The 23084-nt window shown below is 37.5% G+C and overlaps 2 protein-coding genes across 2 annotated transcripts in view; both read right to left on the reverse strand.

The window, feature by feature from the left end:
- LOC109456203 (uncharacterized) overlaps window positions 1-23084 on the reverse strand; it is a 224690-nt gene that overhangs the window by 75715 nt on the left and 125891 nt on the right. The window lies entirely within an intron of this gene.
- On the reverse strand, window positions 15094-16101 carry LOC109436008 (olfactory receptor 7D2). The gene has a single exon (XM_019714209.2). It carries the CDS (start codon window positions 16030-16032, stop codon window positions 15094-15096), a length of 939 nt encoding a protein of 312 aa, XP_019569768.1. The 5' UTR covers window positions 16033-16101.

A 23084-nucleotide genomic window follows, 5' to 3' on the forward strand; every position in this document is an offset into this window, starting at 1 on the left:
ACAAATAAATGACCCGTCTCTCTGTCTTCCCAGTGCTATTCTAAGCATGACCTCATGTCTGACCATCTTCTTTTGGGGCTCATATGTAAACATCCTGGTGTAATTTCTCTCTGCTTACAAGTACAGCAGGTCCTCAAATAACATTGTTTCATTCAATGTTGTTTCATTATCATCAGAGGTGTTGTAGTAACTTAACTCTTGTTTGTCGCAATTAGATTAGCTTGTGGTAAAATTTTTTTTGTTTTGTTTTGTTTTGTTTTGTTTGTTTCTTTGCAGTTCCAAGAACCTATCAAAGATATTAAGTGAGGACTTAGTATATTTCATGAGCACCATTGAGATAGTATTTAAAATTCTTTCCATGACTCTTGCTGACCTGAGGAATAAAAGAAGGGGTCAGCCTTTGAAGCTGGAATGTGTTCTCAGATGCATATTGCTTTCTCTGGGAAAGATGTACAGTCCATGCAAACTTTCCAGGTTTAGAAAGTAAATGTGTTTGATGAAGGTAAGGAGGTCATTGTTTGGCCAGAGAGATGGTTTTATTACTACAGTAGTCAAATATTGCTTCTTCAAGCTAAACAAAAAGATTGAGACAATGAAAAATACTCAATGAAAAAAATAATTGACATGAAGGAGAGAAACTAATGAGAATCAATCTTATTGTGAAGGACAAAGCAGGAGGTCAGGCTGCTTCAGGGGGTGTTTTTAGGTTCTTGGAATTCAAATCCACTGCAATGATTTTTTTTCATAAAGTTCCCCCTAAAGTTGCAGAAGCAGCTGAATTATGATTCAAATGGGTCATGAAAAGAGTAATAACACTGATCTTAAGAAAAAGTTTCCCACATATTACAAACCTTTTACCTTAGGACCAGAGGTTAGAAATTAAAAAAGTGGAAGATACAGCCATTTGTCGCTTACACTTTCCTGTTTATCCATACACCAAATAAATATGTCCTATTCTGTTTCTAGTAGCTAATGTTAGTGGGTAATTTTGCTGAGACATGCAGGAAGTAGAGAATTGAACTGGGCTGTTTGTCAGTCACTGAAAAACTAATAAAAAAAATTGAAAGGAAAAAAGGAAAAACTCCTGGAAGCCACTCTGCAAGAAGAGCTTCTTTGAGACAGGCTAAGTGTTAACCATTGGGTGGCCTTTGTCTTCAGGAAGCCCACCTTCCAGAGATGGATGCATGAACCAGTCATTGTAACACAGTGAATTTAATACTAAGATAAAGGCAGTCTGTACATGGAGTACTAGGAGGAGCCCCAAATCCAGCCTGGGGTGGTGGAGTCAGAGAAGGATTCCTGGAGGAAGAGATCCTTTGGCAAGGAATCAAATAGGTGAATGATTAAGTAGCGGCTTTTCTGGTAGAGAAGAGAACAAAGGGAAAGGCTCATAAGTAAGAAGCAGCATGGGACAGAGTGCTTTTAGTAATTTGCTGAAGCACAAAGTGGGAGATGGAAACAGTGAAGAATGAGTTGGAGAGGTGATCACATCTCTGGGTACCTCGAAAAGGATGATGGATAAAGAATGGGGGGCTGTGGAGAAACTGCAACCAAAGGATTGAGATGATTTGTATCACAATTTTCCATGGTGTCTGGAGTAAAAGACGAACTTACGGCAGGCAAAACTAACGGCAAAGGGAATGGGGGTGGGGAATTCTCACATCATTAGAGTTGAAGGACCAAGTCACTTGTTTTAGGGAAGAGAAACAAAGGCCAAAAGAGGTGAAGAAATAATTCTGATCTTGCTAATGATTCCATGTCCCTGCTTAAGGATGAGACCTGACACCAAGTGGAATCAAGGGGAACTATGGGAAAGGGACATGCAAGGTTTAGAGTTTCCCAGAAAGTTGTCAGAGAAAAAGGGTAGGATGTCAATAAAGGAATAGATGTTGGACTTTCCTATAACCTTAACTTTCCCTCTCTCACCCACCCCACCCTACCCCAGTCTTTATATACTGTGGGCCTTAGATACTGGGGAACTAAGAACATCCCCTCTTGAATGTCTCTAATAAGAACCATGGATAAGGGTGTAGAAGAAGGGGGCAAGACAGATCCTTTTTGAGAAGTAGGAGATGGTCCCAAGCAAATGAGGGTGCAAAGAAGAATTCAAAAAGATTTGTCTAGGCTGAGTGAAGATGGAGGCTCTGGAGTTCTAGGGCCAGGTAACAACAAAACAAAAGAATAAGAAGAGATCAAGACTTCACCGTAAAAGACCTCTATCAGCACCTGCGGGCATCCATTTGTACACCTCAGACTGGTAACTGTACCACTACACAGTGTGGTTCTGGCAAGTGATATGGTGTCAGAGTGGACAGGGGGTTGACCTCTTCTTCACCCTCCCCATAATCTCTATCAACCATCAAACCGAATAACATATAACTGACATAAAGCTCACTGTGCAACGGCAACTTCAGAAAAGGAGTCTAGTCATTCACTTTCCCAAGCAATTAGCCTCTAGAGCTCATTCTTCATAGACAGCATAGGGTTTCTCCTGCCCTGTGCTTAACAATAGTCAATACCCTCTTCACTCAACCATCTCTTTTCCTTATTTCCCACAACACTTACTGGGATTTGCAGGCTTGGCAATGTGGGCCCACCACAGGGCCAACTCCCATGAATCTTATTCTTTCATGGAGGGTGGGTGATGAAGAAAGAGGGTCTGTCCCCCAAAGAGCAGAGACACTGATCCAGGCATATGGTATAGAGCCTGGCTGGTGTCTCCTGGAGAAGGCATGAGTGTCTTGGGTCTGGTGCACGAGAGCCTTGGTGACTATAAGTTGATATGTTACAAGCTCTCTGGCCCTGGGGGCAGAATCCCCTCTGAAGCTTGTTAGACAAATTAATCAATGGATCTTTGATTCCCTGATCAGTCTGAGTCCTCAAGGGCAGAAATCACAAAGGAAGGGGTATCTGACCTGCCAATTCCTTATCCCTGGGAAACTAACAGTAAGGGCCAGCTGTGAGTCCTCTCTCCTGGATCCCTTTCCTCTGGGAAGAATCACTCTACTAGTGTCATTACTTTCTGACTTGTAGTTTCCTCATTGGATATATGGTTGAATAGCAAAGGGTTCACTAGGGTAATGGTTCTTAAATTTTAGCTTGCACAAGGATGACCTTGAGGATTTGTTAGAACAGATTTTTGAGTCCCGTCCCCCAATTTCTGTCTTGGTGGATCTGAGTTTGGATCTGATAATTGTGATTTTTCATAAGTTCCAAATTTTGCTGGTCCTTATGACAATCCATTGAGAACCATTAACCTGGGGCAATGTTTCATAATTTTAGCTTTATCAAAACTATCAACTAAGGCTCTTGTTAACATAATATCTTCCCAGACTAATCCTAGACTCACCTGGTCAACATTTTGGGGGACAGTTGGATAATCTACTTTTAAAAGAAGATTACAATGGCTTTTACTTTGTTTTATTTTTACTTACATTTTCATTATGGCTATATGTATAGGTATATGTCATTTTAATCTTAAAAAAATTTTTTTTTATTGGGGAATATTGGGGAACAGTGTGTTTCTCCAGGACCCATCAGCTCTAAATCGTTGTCCTTCAATCTAGTTGTGGAGGGCGCAGCTCAGCTCAAAGTCCAGTCACCATTTTCAATCTTACTTGCAGGGGGCGCAGCCCACCATCCCATGTGGGAACTGAACTGGCAACCCTGTTGTTCAGAACACACACACTAACCTACTGAGCCATCCAGCCGCTCTCATTTTAATCATTTTTAAGCATACAGTTTTGTGGCATTAAGTATATTCACAATGTAATGCAACCATCACCACCATTTCCATATCTTTTTCATCATCCCAAACAGAAGCTCTATACCTATTAAACAACAACTCCCTAGTCCTCTCTTCCCCCAGCCCCTGGAAACCTCTATTCTACTTCCTGTCTCTGTGAATTTGCTTATTTTGGGTACCTCATGTAAGTGGACTCATACAATACAAGCTTATCTCAGCATACAAGTTCTGATAATTCAGTTCGCAAGCTTGCCAGTGTGCGCTTACATTGGCAGCACTGTTCAAACAGCTCAGGAAGGTTTCAGAACCTTGGTATATCAGTGTCTTACAGCTGTGTTCGTGTCGATGTGTGGTGGTGTCTTGCTGAGTGGTGTTCATTACTGTTGTTGCATGTTGTTGTGTGCCATAGCGAGAATGTCTGAGCTTGAATTAGAGCAATGAACAAACATTAAATTTCTTCTTAAACTTGGCAAGAGTGGAAGTGTTCAGGGACATGTTAGTCCAAGTTTATGAGGATAATGCCATGAAGAAAATGGTAATGTACAAATGGATTAAACGTTTTTCTGAGGGGAGAGAACACGTCACTATGAAGAGAGGTCAGGGCAGCCAGTAATGAGCAGAACTGACGAAAACATTGCAAAAATTCATTGAATTGTGCGTCAAAATCGTTGACTGAGTGTGAGAAGCATAACAGACAAAGTAAATAAACATTGATAGAGAAACAGTTAGAAAAATTTTAACTGAAAAGCTTGGCATGAGAAAGGTGTGTGCAAAAATGGTCCCGAAGGAGCTCACCGATGAACTAAAAGCAAAGGAGAGTCAAAGATTTCCAAGACCTTTTGGAGAGGCAAGATGATGTTTTGGGCCATGTTATCACTGGTGATGAAACATGGTGTACCAATATGATCCTGAAACAAAGTATCAAAGTGTATAATGGAAGTCAGCCAATTCTCCATGATCAAAAAAGTTCTGTCAGTCCAAATCAAGAGTCAAAACGATGTTGCTAAACTTTTTTGGTATCAGGGGGATTATTCATTATAAATTTGTACCAATTGTACAAAAGTTAACGAAGTTTACTATTTGGAAGCGCTGAAAAGGCTGCGTGAAAAAGTTAGATGAAAATGACCTGAACTTTTCACCAACAATTCATAGCTCTTGCATCATGACAATGTACCAGCTCACATGGCACTGTCTATGAAGGAGTTTTTTGCCAGTAAACAAAGAACTGTATTGGAACACCCTCCCTACTCTCTTGATCTGGCCCCCAATGACTTCTTTCTTTACCCGAAGATAAAGGAAATATTGAAAGGAAGACATTTTGATGATATTCAGGACATCAAGGGTAATACGATGACAGCTCTGATGCCCATTCCAGAAAAAGAGTTCCAAAATTGCTTTGAAGGGTGAACTAGGTGCTGGTGTTGCTGCATAGTTTCCCAAGGGGAGTGTTTCAAAGGTGACCGTAGTGATATTTAAGCAATGAGGTATGTAGCACTTTTTCTAGGATGAGTTTGCAAACTTAATTGTCATGACTTGTATGGTCATTTAATCTACGACAAAAGAGGCAAGAATATACAATGGGATAAAGACAGTCTATTTAATAAATGGTGTTGGAAAACTGGACATGCAAAAAATGAAATTGGACCATCTTCTTACACCATATCTCAAAATGGATTAAAGACTTAAATGTAAAACCCCAAACCTTAAAACTCCTAGAAGAAAACATAGGCAATAAATTCTCTCACATTGCTCTTAGTAATGTGTGTGTGTGTGTGTGTGTGTATTTCCTTGTCAAGGGAAACAGAAATAAATAAATAAATGAGCTACATGAAACTATAAAGCTTTGTACAGCAAAAGAAACCACCAACAAAATGAATGGACAAGCTACTGAATGGGAGAAGATATTTGCCAATGATACATCTGACAAAGAGTTAATACCCCAAATTTATAAAGAACTCAAACCATCAACACCAAAAAAACAAATAATCCAATTCAAAAAATGGGCAGAGGACCTGAATAGACATGTCTTTGAAAAGGACATACACATGACCAACAGATATATGTAAAATGCTCAATATCACTAATCATCAGAGAAATGCAAATTAAAACCACAATGAGATATCACCTCACACTTTTGAGAATGGCTATCATCAATAAATGAACAAACATTTATGGAGAAAAGGAAACCTTTGTGCAGTGTTGATGAGATTGCAAATTGGTGCAGCCACTATGGAAAATTAAAAATAGAATGACCATATGACCCAGCAGTTCCACTTCTGGGTATTTATAAAAAAAAAATCCAAGACACTAATTCGAAAAGATATATGCACCCCTATGTTCACTGCAGCACTATTTACAATAGCCAATATATGGAGGCAACCCAAGTGTCCATCAATGGACGATTGGATAAAAAAGAAGTGGTGTATATACACCATGGAATATTACTTGGACATAAAAATGAAATGTTACCATTTTCGACAACATAGATCGACCTAGAGGGTATTAGGTAAGTGAAATAAGTCAGACTGAGAAAGACAAGTAGCATATGATCTCACATGTGGAATCAAGGAACAAAGTAAACACACAAACAAAATAGAAACAGACTCACAGACACAGAGAAGAAAGTGATGGTTGTCAGAGAGGAGGGCAGTTGAGTAGCTGGGTGAGAAAGGTGAAGCAATTAAAAAATATAAAATGGTAGTTACAAAATAGTTACTGGGATGTAAAGTACAGGAAGAGAATATAGTCAATAATGTTGTAACAACTGTGTATAGTGCCAGGCGGGTACTAGATTGAGGGGATCACTGTATAAATTATACAAATGTTTAACCAGTATGTTGTACACCTGAAACTAATGTAAAATAACGTTGAATATCAACTGTAACTAAAATGTAAATGATTTTAAAAATTAATGGAATTACCAAGGAGAAGGTTGATAGATTGGACATTAAAAATATAAAATGCTTTTTTATCTGAGCATCATAATAAAAAGGCAAGTTTGAGATTTGATAATAGTTGTTTACATTTTATGTAAGTAAAATTGTTAATGTCTTTAATAACTAATATTGAAAACATCAATATTAAAATGAGCAAAGTTTATGAACATCTAATTCATTGGAGAACAGAGAAAATGTCTAGACTTATCAGTAATCAAAGAGGTTGAAAACAAAATATATTAAGATGCTATTTCCATATATACAGTCAGTAAGAATTTTGAAACATAGTGATCCCCCTTTCAGGCCATAAAAGAGGAAACAACACACTCTTACTCTACTGCATAGAATATAACTAATACATAATTTCAGGATATAAATATTTTTCTAACTGTACATACAGGGGAAAAGTAGGAAGAAAAGAGATAAAATAATAATGATGGTTATTTTTAAATAGAGAAATTAAGACTAAATATGATTTTTACTTTTCTTCTAAATGTTTTTTGTTTCCTTTCTAATTTTCATGAATGAATATTTTTATTTTAGCATCATAAAAAAATTTGTAAAAAAGTTATAAGTCTAAAGTTAAGAAAACATAAGAAAAAATAATCAAGGTAAAATTAGAAATCAGTGAATTAAAAACTAAAGTCATTTAACTATGTGGCTATTTAAAAACTAACAGCCAGTGTGAAACAAAGGCCTAGCAAATTTTGGTTTAGAAAAAAAAGAGAGAGTAAATACAAATAGATAAATTAAAACGAGAAAAGATAATAGTCTCATCTAATCTTTAAAATCCCCTCCACATATATTATTATATCTAAGTTAACATGTGAAAATCTCAAAAATTCACACTTTTTTTCCTCTCAGACATTGTAAATTTTATAACCGATAAAGGAATTACGAATGAATTAATAATATAGGAAGAAAGTACAAAGTTCTTTAAAAATATGCTTTTATTTCTGTTGTGAGACAGTAAATTTTCAATGTTATTCAGCCATGAGAAAAAAGAAAACCCTGCCATTTACAGCAACACGGATGGCTCTTGAGGGCATATGGTGAGTGAAATAAGTCAAAGATAAATATTGTATGATCTCCCTTATATATGGAATCTTAAAAAACTCACAGAAACAGAGAGTACAGTGGTGGTTACCAGAGGTTGATGATTGTGGTGTTGGGGATTGAGAAATGTTACTAAAGGGCACAAATTTCCAGCTATAAGATGAATAAGTTTTGGGGATCTAATGTATAGCAGATGAGTTTAGTTAATAATACTGTATTATATAACTGAAAGTTGCTAAGAGACTACATCTTAAGTTTTATCACCAAAAAAAGGTAATTATATAAGAGAAAATGGATGTGCTAACTAACCCTATTGTGGTAATCATTTCTCAATATACATATATATGTATCACATCATATTGTACACCTGAGTCTTATCCAATGTTGTGTCAATTATATCTCAACAAAACTGTAAAAAATAACTTAAAAATTGATTATAGATCACATAAAAGGACGAATTTTCATAGTATTTTTTATTCTGGCCCGAGCAATGCTTTCAACTTACACATCTGATCAACTTACTCCATTACCACCAGGATCAACAAGTCATATATACTCTCACAGACTCTTGGGAGAGATATCAGTATATTTACCTTTGCCCACAAGGCACTGCATAAAATTCAGGCTCTTCTCTCAGTCTGGAATGCTTTTTCATTTTTTCTACCACTAACTCAATTCATACTCATCATTTACTTCTATAAGGTACCTTTCCCACCACCCACTTCCCAGTCACCCACAGTTTTCCTTCTTTGCCCCTACTGCAGTTTAAGGAGTTATTAAATTTGTATCTGCCTCTCCATCATGGTAAATATAAACTTCTTGTAGTCAGGGACTGCTTCATTTTTGTTCACCATCATATTTCCTTGACCTCACACAGTAGGTGCTCAATAAATATTCACCAACTAGTAAATGAAACAAGGGTTAAAGCCTTCAAATAAAATATGAAACAAAATAATTAACTAAAGAATAACATCAAGAATAAATAGAGTTGGGCGGCCGGATGGCTCAGTTGGTTAGAGTATGAGCTCTGAGCAACAGGGTTGCTGGTTCAATTCCCCCATGGGCCAGTGAGCTGCACCCTCTACAACTAGAGTGAAGACAACGAGCTGCCACTGAGCTGCTGTTGAGCTCCCAGGCAGCCAGATGGCTCAGTTGGTTAGAGCACATGCTCTCAACAACAAGGTTGCTGGTTCGACTCCCACAAGGGATGGTGGGCTGTGCCCTGCCCCCCACAAATATATTAAAAACTGGACTTTACTGGACTTGGAGATGAGCTGCACCCTCCACAACTAAGATTGAAAGGACAACAACTTGACTTGGAGCTGATGGGTCCTGGGAAAAACACACTGTTCCCCAATAAAATCCCATTCCCCTTCCCCAATAAAAATCTTTAAAAAAAGAAAGAATGGAGTTGCAATATATAACATCAAATAATAAGTGCATTTGTCTGTATTGTCAAATTAAAAATTGCACCAGACCAAGTGAAACAACAAGGAAGACTTTATTTAAGACTATTGCAATATGGGAGAGAGACTGAACTCAACTGATGAAATATAAAGCACAAGGGATTTTAGGTACTGGAATGCGCTAGTGCAAAAGTACTGGAGGATGTTGGTGGGGGAAGTTGATCAATGGGATGTGTCAAGAACATTGAGTTATTCTTCAGTTTGCAAATGTTTTTCTCTATGATTAAGCATTTTGTATTTGCTAATTGGTGTCCATCAAAGTTAGGCTTCTCCCCTCCCACAGAGGCTGGGAGATAAGAGTGGGGGTGTTATCTTCTTTGATGCTTACATTTCAAAGAGATGGTGTCCAGATCATTGAAAAAGGCAGGTCATGTGTTGTAAAACTGGCTAGATTGGGAAAAGATTTACATGTATTTCAAAGGGAAGAGAAACAATTTACAATCACAAGTTTTCTAAAATAAATTCTCTAAGAAAAGAGAAGTCAGGGGCCTATGGTGGAAGAATCCTGTCTAAAGTTTAGTCAAGCTGAAGAAAATGGAAAGGCCATCTTTTTTAAAAATTGAGATATAATTGCCACATAACTTTATATTGCTTGGGATTTATGACATAATGATTTGATATTTGTTTATATTGTTAAATTATCACCATAATAAGTTTAGTGAAGGGATGGAAGGAAGAACTGATGTAACTACATCAGGAAAGTGATGTAATTACATCACCACAAATTTTTCTTCTTGTGATGAGAACTTTTAACACATACTTTCTTGGCAACTTTCACATATATAATACAGTCTTATTAACTATAGTTACCATGATGTATATTACATCGCCATGACTTATTTATTTTATAACTAGAAGTTTGTATCTTTTGACCACCTTCACGCATTTGCCCATTCCCACCTCTGACAATCACCAATCTGTTCTCTGTATTTATGAGTTTATTTTTTGTTTTTTAATTTCTTTGTTTTAAGGCCTTCTTGATACATATGTTAAATGATAATACATTGTGGGCCAGTAATTCTTTTCCCAGGAATTTAATCATGCTCCAACTTTAGGGAATCCATTTAAATTAATTTATTGCATAAATATTTCACATCAAAAGATGGCAAGTTCAATAGGAATAAAAATGTATTTAATAACTTTTATCAGCCAGCCATTGCTGCAAATGGTGGTATATACATGTGGTGGTGGTGGTGGGGGTGGGTGGGATGCAGACTCTCAAAGTAAAAATGAAGATGTATTTTTCAAGTGATAAATAATATTGATTTTTAAATAAGAGCTAATGTTCAATTGAACATGGAAGCATCAAGATATGACAATTAATGAACATACAAGAATTGCTATTAACTCTATGTATTTAACATCATTCTGATCATTCAAACAGATGTAAAAGATGAGAAAAAGGGGGAATACAAACATTGTAAAGTAAAAAACAAATGGATTTTTAAATATTTTAGCCATTTGTAATATTCACCTCAATTGCTTATTACACACAGGTGACTGGGCCTGACCCTGGAGTTTCTGAGATCTGAGATGCAGATTAAGAATTTTCATGCCTAACAAACTCACAGGTGATGTGATGCTGCAGGTCTAGAGATAACACTTTGAGAAACACTGCTCTTTTTTGTGTCCTAGAGACTCTGACTTAATAAATTTTCCTTCCCTTGTTGGTATCTCCTCTCCTCTACCCCACACCTAGGCTTTACGAGGATACAGTGGCTCTTTTAGATGGTGTCAGGGAAAACTGGTTGCCCAAGCTTTCTCCCCTACAGTCACTCTGCCCCAGCAAGTACAGGGAGCTACTCCAGGCAGGGGCTTCTATCCTGTATGTCTGGGAGGCCCAAGACGGTTTGCCTTGGGAACACTGGAAGGTTATTTAAAGTTTCCGAGATCTTGGGGACTAAATTCTCAGACTGCCTCATTAAATAAATTGTACTACTGACTTTCTACTCTTTAAACAATTAAGCTCCCTTGGGGTAGAAGGAGAAAAACAGACGCAAGGCTTTCTGCCATTTCTATTTCCCTGAAGATAGCTGTGAAGATAGGGAAATTTATTTCTTCAAGTTATTTCTTCTTTTTATCTTGTGCATTTAAACAGTTGCAATCAACAAAATAATTCTCCTGGAGATTAATGAAGTTCCCTTATTCTCCTTCAGAGATGTCTCCTAGGGCTTCTTTAGATAACTTCCCTTATCCTTGCTTCACCTTCATGAAGTTTAATGTCAAAGTTAGGAGTTTAACTCCCTGAGGAATGTGTTATTGTTACAAAAAGCCTAATATCAATGACCCTCAGAATCTCACTGTAACAAAACGAAATGCATGAGAAAGGTCCATATTTAAAGAAAGAGAACATGCCATTAGTGTCATTGTCACTGAAAAAGCAAGCATTTTGAAGAATAAAAATATCACTTAGAATTTATTGGGCACATAAGGTCTTTGCAGACCTCAGGGAGAGTAATGGAGGTAGAAAGACTCCAGATGAGCTGACTGAAGAGAGTGAGCAGTGGGGAAACAAAAATAACAAATACAGACCAAATCTCCAAAAGCATGCAGCAATACTAAGAGGGGAGTGTGGGTCTAGGAGTGAGTTTCATTTTTAGTGAAATGTGAAACATTCCCACGATTTGGACATGATAACACTGCAGACATTGGAATGTACAAGATAATGAAAAGATAAGTGAATGTGTAAATTCCCTCAAAAGGTAGGAAGGGATGAGATTCAAATTTCTGGTGGGTGGTATTAAGAAGCAGTCATTAATAAAATATTATACAAATAATTACTTAATTATAAAGGTTGTTGACATAAGAATGTCCAAAACTTGTAGAGAATTTTTCATGAGTTTATTTGAGCTAAACTAATAACAATTGCTGGGAAACAAGATCTCAAAACTGCTCCAGAGAATTGACAGTTTTGCAGGTTCTTTTATATACTTGGAATTAAGAGGGAATATAAGGAAGATTTTTATGAAAATGGTAGAAAGCAAGGTGGGGGATTCTCTATGATTGGATTACAGGACAGTTAACAAGATGTTGTGCTTCCTTGAGGCTGGTTATGCCTCCAAGGCATAACCTCTGGCATTTCAAAGGTGTGTTAACCTCGGTGCACAAGAACAATGGACAGAGCTCACTTTAGGCAAAAACAAACCTTTTACTAAAGAAGTTACAGGGCTGGGTGTGACTATCCACATGACCTGCCCAGTTAGGAATTTATGATCAGATCACCCTGTGAGGTTACTATTGGTCACTGATTTGTTACAGAGCCCCCTTTTCAATCACGGATGACATAGTATCCACTCAGGGCATATATCCGATGGGGGCCATATACTCGTATGTCCTTAAAAGGTGAAATCACTCCTGGATGAGTGCCATGACTGAGAAGAATCAAGGAAAGGAAAATACAGAAAAAAAACGAAGTGTCAGGAAGACCCTGGTTTTCCTACAGCCCACACAGAATGAACCTAAAAGAGTCAAGAGAGTCCTTGCATGAAGAAGGAGAGCTTAGGGCTGAAATAGAAGCATCAATGCCATTTTATGTATAAACAAATGAACACATTTTAGTGACCTCAATGGTCTATCCTCCATCTATGTATCCAACCTTACTTCTAATAACTCAGCCATAGTACCACCTATCTTTCTTATTGTCATACTCTTGAATGTCACCCAAACTTACTGTCCAATTAAATTTCTACCTATTATTTTTTATTCAACATTCAAGCATATTCTCCTATTAGCAGTTTTTCCTGTTACTAAGTATTGGTGAAGATGTGCAAAATTTGGAACCTTCATGAATTCATTGTGGGAATGTACATTGGTGTAGTCACTTTGGAACATAGTTCGACAGTTTCTTTAAAAGTTAAACATAAATTGGGCTGGACTGGTGGCTCAGACAATTGGAGCTCCGTGTTCCTAACACCGAGGGCTGCCCGTTCGATTCCCACATGGGCCAGTGGGCTTTCAACCACAAGGTTGCCGGTTCCTCGACTCCCCCAAGGGATGGTGGGTTTTGCCCCCTGCAACTAACAACAGCAACTGGACCTGGAACTGAGCTGCGCCCTCCACAACTAAGATTGAAAGGACAACAACTTGACTTGGAAAAAGACCTGGAAGTACACACTGTTCCCTTTCCCCAATAAAATATTTAAAAAAAAAGTTGAACATAAATTTATCATACGACCCAGTAATTGCATTCCAAGTTATCTACCCAAAAGAGGTGAAAATCTGTATCAAAACAAAGACACTTGCACAAATGTTCATAGCAGCATTATTTACAATATCTCCAAACTGGAAATAACTAAATGTTTATCAATTGTAAATGGAGAAGCGAAATGTGGTGTGTGTGTGTGTGTGTGTGTGTGTGTATTCTAATATATACATATATTTATATTAATATATATGTATATATTAGAATACTATTCTGCAATTGAAAGAAATAAAATATTGACATGCACTTCCACATGGATAATTCTAAAAAACATATACTAAGTAGAAGAAGCCAGATACAAACACCACATATTTTATGATTCCATTTATATAAAATATCTAGAAAACACAAATTATAAAGACAGAAAGTGATCAGTGGTTTCCTAGGGCTGAGGTGGGAGTGGGAATGAACAGCAATGGGCAAAAGGGTACTTTTTGAGGTGACAGAAATATTCTAAAACTGGATTTTGTTAATGATCGTATAACTCTATAAATAATTGCTAAGGCCATTTAACTTACTAAATTTCATGTATGTAAATTATACCTCAATAAAAATGTTAAAAAATAAAATTTTAAAGAGTTTTCATGGAATTATTCAAGGAGAGTTGGAAACTTTTACTGGGCAGGCTCATCCAAGGAAGTGACACTGATACAGTAGCTCCAGAAAAATGCTTGTTTGGGGCAATGTTAAATTTTGCTGCAGTTTTATGCATTTATATCGGGGGTGCCAAAATGCTACTATTTATGCCGGGGGTGCCAAAAAAATGTATACTAGTGGACACTTCAGTCAACGTTGCTCAAGCGGTAGTTCACTGTAATCAGAAGTGTCTGGATGCTGATGGTAACCACTTTGAGCACCTCTTGTAATTGCAGAAGTCAAACATGACTTGTATTCTTCTTTTGTTATTGGTAGATATTATTACAATTTTTAAAAATTGAAGTTAATTGGGGTGACAATGATTAGTAAAAAAATACAAGTAAAATTATATAGGTTTCAAGTGTACAATTCTGTAATACATCATCTATATATCACTTGCGTGTTCACCACCCAGAGTTAGTTCTCCTTCCATCACCATATATTCGACCCCATTTACCCTCATGTACCGCGACCCTCCCACCTTACACTCTGGTAACCACTAAACTATTGTCTGTGTCTGTGAGTTTTTGTTTCTGTATTTGTCTGGTTCCTTTGTTGCTTTCAGTTTTCTATCCTACATATCAGTAAAACCATATGGTTCTCAACTTTTTCTGTCTGAATTATTTCGCTTAGCATAATCTCAAGATCCATCCACGTTGTTGCAAATGGCACTATTTCATCTAAACTTACGGACCTTGGGTTCAAAGAGGATTTTATGAATTTGACATCACAGGCAAGGGAAGTAAGAGCTAAATTAAATGAGTGGGACTACATAAAAAAGCTTCTGCACAACAAAAGAAACCATCAACAAACTAAAGAAACAACAAACTGAATGGAAGAAGATTTTTGCAAACAATGCCTCCGATAAGGGGCTGATATCCAAAAGATCAGCTGTTTAAATGTGTGTTGAGGATAAGGAGAGAGCAAAGTCATAGACCCTTCAGGACTCGATGAAAGAACAAGACAATTTGAGAGACTCAAGAGTAAGAACTTCTCAATAGAAGTTTCTTCCACTGGTGCCCACGAAACTCAGACCCAGGGCCAGTGGATCTATCACAGACAAGCGGTTGCTCTGCTGAGAAGCCTCCCCAGGGCGCCCTTCACATCTTTGTTCCTCAGGCTGTAGATGAAGGGGTTCAGCATGGGTGTGACCACGGTGTACATCACTGAGGCCACTGAGACTTTCTGGGGAGAGTGAGTCATTGCAGAAGTGAAGTACACCCCAACGCCTGTCCCATAATATAAAGAAACAACTGAGAGGTGAGACCCACAGGTGGAAAATGCTTTTCGCTTTCCTCCCAATGAGGACATCTTCCTTATGGATGAAGCAATTCTTGAGTAGGAGAAAAGGACGCCCCAAAGGGGGAAAACGCCCAGCATACCGGTCATAAAGTAGACCAGTGTGGTGTTCAGGAAGGTATCAGAGCAGGCCAACTTGAGAACCTGTGTCAGTTCACAAAAGAAATGTGGAATTTCAAGATCTCTACAGAAGCTCAGATGCGTCATCAGAGAGATATGGAGGAGGGATGTGATGACACTAATGAACCAAGTAATAAAAACTAGCAAGCCACTCAGGCGTGGGTTCATGATGACCATATAGCGCAGGGGATGACAGATGGCCACAAAGCGGTCATAGGCCATCACAGTCAGGAGTAGAGAGTCTATGATAGGAAAAACCATAGTGAAATATACCTGAGTGAGGCAGTTCATGTAGGAGGTGGCTTTGTTCTCTGTATGGATGCTCACCAGCATCTGGGGGACTATGGTGGTGCTAAAACAGATGTCCACAAAGGACAGGTTGCAGAGGAAGAAGTACATGGGTGTGTGGAGGTGGGAGTCAGAGCTGATGACCAGGATGAGGAGCAGATTCCCAAGCACAGTGACCAGGTACATGGACAGGAAGAGCCCAAAGAGGAGGGGCTGCAGTTGTGGATCCTCAGACAATCCAAGGAGGATGAACTCAAAAATTCCTGTTTTGTTTCCTACTTCCATGTAGCTGATACAGCTTTGAAGGAAGAGACAAGAACATCATGAATTAGCACAAACTGGCACCCTCCGCATAATTGAAACATTGACCATGCCCTTCACTCAAGAGATTTATAACGTTGGTCATCTTGTCTAAGAGTTGGATCTCCATTCACTCATAAATGGAATCCAAAAACTGGAGTCTCTTATCCAACCGCCCACCTTAAGTAGTCATTTTATTACAATGAAACCACAGTAGAATCCTACAAAATGGAGACTAGAATTCCTGGCTTGGACAGATAATTTTGGACAAAGGAACCAAAACCGTACAATGGAGGAAAGACAGCCTCTTCAATAAATGGTGCTGGGAGAATTGCAAAGCCATGCGCAAAAGAATAAACTAGACTGCTATCTGTCACCATGCACCAAAATTAACTCCAAATGGATCACAGACCTAAACATAAGACCTGAAACAATAAGCCGCATAGAAGAAAACGTAGGTACTAAACTTATGGACCTTGAGTTCAAAAAGGACTTTATGAATTTAGCTTCTGCACAGCAAAAGAAACCATCGACAAAATAAAGAGGCAACCAACGGAATGGGAGAAGATTTTTGCAAACAGTGCCTCTAATAAGGGGCTAATATCCAAAATATATAAGGGACTCATACAACTCAATCACAACAACAACAATAACAAAAAACAATTCAATTAAAAAATGGGCAGAGGACCTGAAGAGACATTTCTCCAAAGAGGACATACAAATGGCAAATAGACATATGAAAAGGTGCTCAATGTCACTGATCATCAGAGGAATGCAAATCAAAACCACCATGAGATATCACCTCACACCTGTCAGAATGGCTATCATCAACAAGACAAATAGTAACAAGTGTTGGAGAGGCTGTGGAGAAAAAGGAACCCTCATACACTGTTGGTGAGAATTCAGTTGGTGCAGCCGTTATGGAAGGCAGTGTGGAGGTTCCTCAAAAAATTAAGAAGAGAATTACCACGTGATCCAGCAATTCCTCTCCTGGACATATACCCCCCAAATCTGAAAACATTTATTTGTAAAGATGTATTTACTCCAATGTTCATTACAGCATTATTCACAGTGGCCAAGACATGGAAACAACCAGTGTCCTTCGATAGATGAATGGGTAAAGAAGATGTGGTGTTTATACACAATGGAATACTATTCTGCCATAAGAAAAGATACAATAGTACCATTTGCGACACCATGGATGGATCTTGAGATAATTATAGTAAGCGAAATAAGCCCCACAGAAAAAGTCAAGAACCACATGATTTCACTGATATGTGGGATATAAAACTGAAAAGCAACAAAGGAACAAGACAAACAAAGAAACAAAAACTCATAGACACAGACAACAGTTTACTGGTTACCAGAGGGTAAAGGGGTGGGGGGTTGGTGGAAGAGGGAAAAGGGGATCAAATATACGGTGATGGAAGGAGAACTGACTCTGGCTGGTGAACACACAATGTGATATATATAGATGATATATTACAGACTTGTACACCTGAAACCTATGTAACTTTACTAACCATTGTTACCCCAATAAACCTTAATTCAAAAAAAGTAAAAATAAAAGAAGGAAAATAAATGTTTACACTCTCACTGATAGAAAAAGTTTCACTATTATTAATGTCTAAAGAATACTAGTTAATTAATGAGAGAAAAATGACTGAGGACCAATTTAGTTGGGAAGTGGGTAGAACAAGCTTCTCTGGAATATGAATATTTGAGCTGTGAGAGGAAGGCTGGATAATTGTCAATGAGGAGAAATTTTAAAAGGGCAAGTATTTGGGGCTGAGAGAACAGAATTTCCAGTTGCAGTTTGCTCAGTGAGCTTGGTAGCAGAAGGCATTTTTAAGAGAGAAGTGAGATAGAGAACAGAGCATTAGGGTCAAGAGGGACAGAGTGCGTGAGCTCCACAATCTGAATATCCTGTACTATTCCTTGAAGTGCCTCTCATGTGGGTAATTTTATATTTACTTGTGGATGAGAGCTTGTAACTTTTTTTTAAATTAAAGTTTATTGGGGTGACAATGGTTAGTAAAGTTACATAGGTTTCAGGTGTGCAATTCTGTAATACGTCATCTATATACCACATTGTGTGTTCACCACCCAGAGTCAGTTCTTCCATCACCATATATTTGATCCCCTTTACCCTCATCTACCACCCCTCCCCCCTTACCCTCTGGTGACCACTAAACTATTGTCTATGTCTATGAGTTTTTCTTTGTTTGTACTGTTTCTTTGTTGCTTTCAGTTTTATATCCCACATATCATTGAAATCACATGGTTCTCAATTTTTTCTGTGTGACTTATTTAACTTAGCATAATAATCTCAAAATCCATCCATATTGTCGCAAATGGCACTGTTTGCTTACTGTTGTCATTCCATGCACTTATCTGGTGACTGGCACACAGTAGGAACTCCACACCTACCAATCTTAGATGTATATTAAAGATTGAGACCAAAGGCATGAACTATAACACATGAAGAAATCTTTGAGCTCTTCATATATTTGGCTTAACCCTGCTAAATGAGGAAACCAATGACAATTTTTTATCCCAATAAAGAATTGTTGTGTAGAATTGCAGACAACAGGACATTATATGTTAAAATATTGTGTTAAATTCATGAACAGACAAAGAGTGTCTGCTCCAAATTCAACTATTGATATTCTCCTGAACACTTACAGAGATTAGTAAAATGAGGAAAGGAAATTAGCTGGAGTACCAAACATCAGAAATTATATTATTTGCAGGTTATACTGTGGACACTAAGGTAGAACAGCAATATAGAACTATTAAGTGCTATTGGTGAGTCAACTCTGCTGCAAAAATAGTTAGGGGAATATAACAGAACAATCCAACCACATGAACAAAACAGACAATACCTTGTGCACAGTAGATCTCCAGTTAGTAGTTAATAAATAAATGATTGAACACAGTAAATCAAGAGGAGCCTACAGTTATGGGAAAGAGTAGAAAACAGGTGGAGACTCTCCAGAAAATAAATTATTGAAGCGAGGCTCTAGATTCCAAAAAGACAACAAGAAGGAAACAACAAGGACTGGACAAGACTGGTTTCATGGGAAACTGAAGTACCTTCACCATCAGTGACTCTATAAGTATGAGACTGTCCCAGGCTCATTATTGTAGAGGTAAAGCCCAGTACCCACTTTGTTTTCCTTTTTACTCCACCGGCCCTCGCTGTGATACAGTGGCCCTCTCTCGAGATTATCACTGAAGCTTTCTGTTCTCCAAGGTGTGTCCTTGGGAAGCCCTTGAGTTTTCACTTGGCGGGGATGAGAGAAATATAGGCACAGCCAGGAATGTGTTTAAAGTTTCCAGCCTCTCAAGGGTTGAATCCTCAGAGCTCCTCATTAAATAAATTGTTCTATTGTCTTTCCACTCTCCAAAAAATTCAGCTCCCTTGTGGAAAACGTGCCTCTCATGTAGGTAATTTTATGTAAAAGTGCCTCATGTGGATAATTTTATGTTTACTTGTGGATTAGAGGTTGTAACTTTTTTTTTAAATTAGGATGACGACAAAGTTACATAGATTTCAGGTGTACAATTCTGTATTACATCATTTATAAATCCCATGTGTGTTCACCACCCAGAGTCAGTTCTCCTTCCATCACCATATATTTGACCCCCTTTGCCCTCATCTACCACCCCCTCCCCCCTTATCCTCTGGTAACCACTAAGCTATTATTTGTGTCTATGAGTTTTTGTTTCTCATTTGTTTGTCTTGTTCTTTTGTTGTTTTTGGTTTATATACCACATATCAATGAAATCATATTGCTTTTTCTGTCTGACTTATTTCGCTTAGCATTATATTCTCAAGATCCATCCATGTTGTCACAAATGGTCCTATATCATCTTTTCTTACCACCAAATAGTATTCCACTGTGTATATATACCACAACTTCTTTATCCATTCATCTATCAAAGGGCATTTTGGTTGTCTCCATGTCTTGGCCACCGTAAATAAAGCTGCAATGAACATTGGAGCATACGTGTCTTTATGGATAAATATTTTCAGATTTTTTGGGTAGATACCCAGGAGAGGCATTGCTGGGTCATACGGTAACTCTATTTTTAATTTCTTTAGGAACCTCCACACTGCCTTCCATAACGGCTGCACCAGTCTGCATTCCCACCAACATTGTCTGAGGGCTCCTTTTTCTCCACAGCCTCTCCAATACTTGTTACTATTTGTCTTGTTGATGATAGCCATTCTGACTGGGGTGAGGCGATATCTCATTGTGGTTTTTATTTGCATTTCTCTGATGATTAGTGATGCTGAGCATTTTTTCCTATGACTATTTGCCATTTGCATGTCCTCTTTGGAGAAATGTCTCTTCAGGTCCTCTGCCCATTTTTCAATTGGGTTGTTTTTCTGTTGTTGAGTTGCATGAGTTCCTTGTATATTTTGGATATTAGCCCCTTATCGGAGGCACTGTTTGCAAAAATCTTCTCCCATTCAGATGGTTGCCTCTTTATTTTGTCGATGGTTTCTTTTGCTGTGCAGAAGCTTTTAAGTTTGATATAGTCCCATTCATTTATTTTAGCTTTTACTTCCCTTGCCTTTGGAGTCAAATTCATAAAATGCTCTTTGAACCCAAGGTCCATTAGTTTAGTACCTACATTTTCTACTATGCAGTTTATTGTTTCAGGTCTTATGCTTAAGTCTTTGATGCATTTTGAATTAATTTTGGTACATGGTGACAGATAGCAGTCCAGTTTCATTCTTTTGCACGTGGTTTTAAAATTCTGCAAGCACCATTTATAGAACAGGCTGTCTTTCCTCCATTGTATGCTTTTTGCTTCTTTGTCACAAAATTATCTGTCCATATTTATGTGGTTTTATTTCTGGGTTCTCAATTCTATTCCATTGGTCTATGTGTCTGTTTTTCTGCCAGTACCATGTTGTTTTGATTATTGTTGCCCTGTAGTAAAGCTAAAGTCAGGGAGTGTGATACCTCCAACATTGTTCTTTGTTCTTAAGATTGCTTTGGCTATTCGGGGTCTTTTGTGGTTCCAAACAAATCTGATGATTTTTTGTTCTATTTCTTTAAAAAATGCCATTGGGATTTTGATGGGGATTGCATTAAATCTGTATATTGCTTTGGGTAATATGGCCATTTTAACTATGTTGATGCTTCCAATCCATAAGCATGGAATGTTTTTCCATTTCTTTGTGTCTTTTTCAATTTCTTTAAAAAATGTCTTCTAGTTTTCAGCATATAAATCTTTCACATCCTTGGTTAAGTTTATTCCTAGGTATTTTATTCTTTTTGCTGAAATTCCAAAAGGAATTGTTTTTATTTTATTTGTTTTCCTGAGATTTCATTGTTAGTATATAGGAATGTAATGTACTTTTGTACATTGATTTTGTAGCTGGCCACATTACTGTATTCGTTGATTGTTTCTAATAGCTTTTTGGTGGAGTCTTTAGGGTTTTCTATATATAGCATCATGTCATCTGCAAAGAGTGAGAATTTAACTTCTTCATTCCCAATTTGGATGCCTTTTATTTCTTTCTCTTGCCTGATTGCTCTGGCGAGGACTTCCAACACTATGTTGAAAAGCAGAGGTGATAGGGGACAGCCCTGTCGTGTTCCTGAACGTAGAGCAAAGGGCTTCAGTTTTTCACCATTAATTATGAGATTAGCTGAGGGTTTGTCATATATGGCCTTTATTATGTTAAGGTATTTTCCTTCTACACCTATTTTATTAAGTGTTTTAATCATAAATGGATGCTGTATCTTGTCAAATGCTTTTTCTGCATCAATTGATATAATCATATGATTTTTGTCCTTTATTTTATGTGATGTATCACATTGATGGATTTGCGTATGTTGAACCATCCTTGTGACTCTGGGATGAACCCTACTTGGTCATGATGAATAATCTTTTTAATGCATTGTTCCATTCGATTTCCTAGAATTTTGTTTAGGATTTTTGCATCTGTATTCATCAGAGATATTGGTCGGTAGTTTACTTTTTTGTGTTGTCCTTACCAGGTTTTGGTATCAGGGTAATGTTGGCCTCATAAAATGAGTTAGGGAGTACTGTCTCTTCTTCAATTTTTTGGAAGAGTTTGAGCAGGATTGGTATTAGATCCTCTTTGAAGGTTTGGTAGAATTCACTAGTGAAGCCATCTGGTCCCGGACTTTTGCTTTTGGGAAGGTTTTGGATGACTGATTCAATTTCGTTACTGGTGATCGGTCTGTTTAGATTTTCCAGTTCTTCATTGTTCAGCCTAGGAAGGCTATGTTTCTAAGAACTTGTCCATTTCTTCTAGGTTATTGAATTTGGTGGCATATAGTCCTTCATAGTATTCTTCTATGATCCTTTGTATTTCTGTGGCATCTGTGATAACTTCCCCTTTTTCTTCTCTGATTTTGTTATTAGTGTCTTCTCTCTTTGTATCTTAGTAAGTCTAGCCAAGGGTTTGTCAATTTTGTTAATCTTTTCAAAGAATCAGCTCTTTGTCAGATTAATTTTTTTCTATTGTCTTTTTGTTCTCTATTTCATTTAGTTCTGCTCTGATTTTTATTATTTCCTTTCTTCTGCTGACCTTAGGTTTCATTTGTTCTTCTTTTTCTAGTTCTTTAAGGTGTAATGTGAGGTTATTTATTTGGGAGTTTTCTTGTTTCTTGAGATAGGCCTGTAATGACATAAATTTCCCTCTTAAAACTGCTTTTGCTGCATCCCAAAAGTTTTGGTAGGATGTATTTTCATTGTCATTTGTTTCTATGTATCTTTTGATCTCTCCTCTAATTTCTTCTTTGACCCGGTCGTTCTTTAAAAGTATGTTGTTTAATCTCCAAGTATTTGTGTTTTTTCCTGCTTTCTTTTTGCAGTTGATACCCAATTTCAAAATCTTGTGATCAGAGAATATGCTTGGTATGATTTCAATCTTCTTAAATTTGCTGAAGTTAGTTTTATGTCCCAATATATGGTCTATCCTTGAAAATGTTCCATGTACATTAGAAAAAAATTGTAGTCTGATGTTTTAGGATGAAGTGCTCTAT

This window comes from Rhinolophus sinicus, linkage group LG07 (genome assembly GCF_036562045.2).
Source record: "Rhinolophus sinicus isolate RSC01 linkage group LG07, ASM3656204v1, whole genome shotgun sequence".
Lineage (NCBI taxonomy): Eukaryota > Metazoa > Chordata > Mammalia > Chiroptera > Rhinolophidae > Rhinolophus > Rhinolophus sinicus.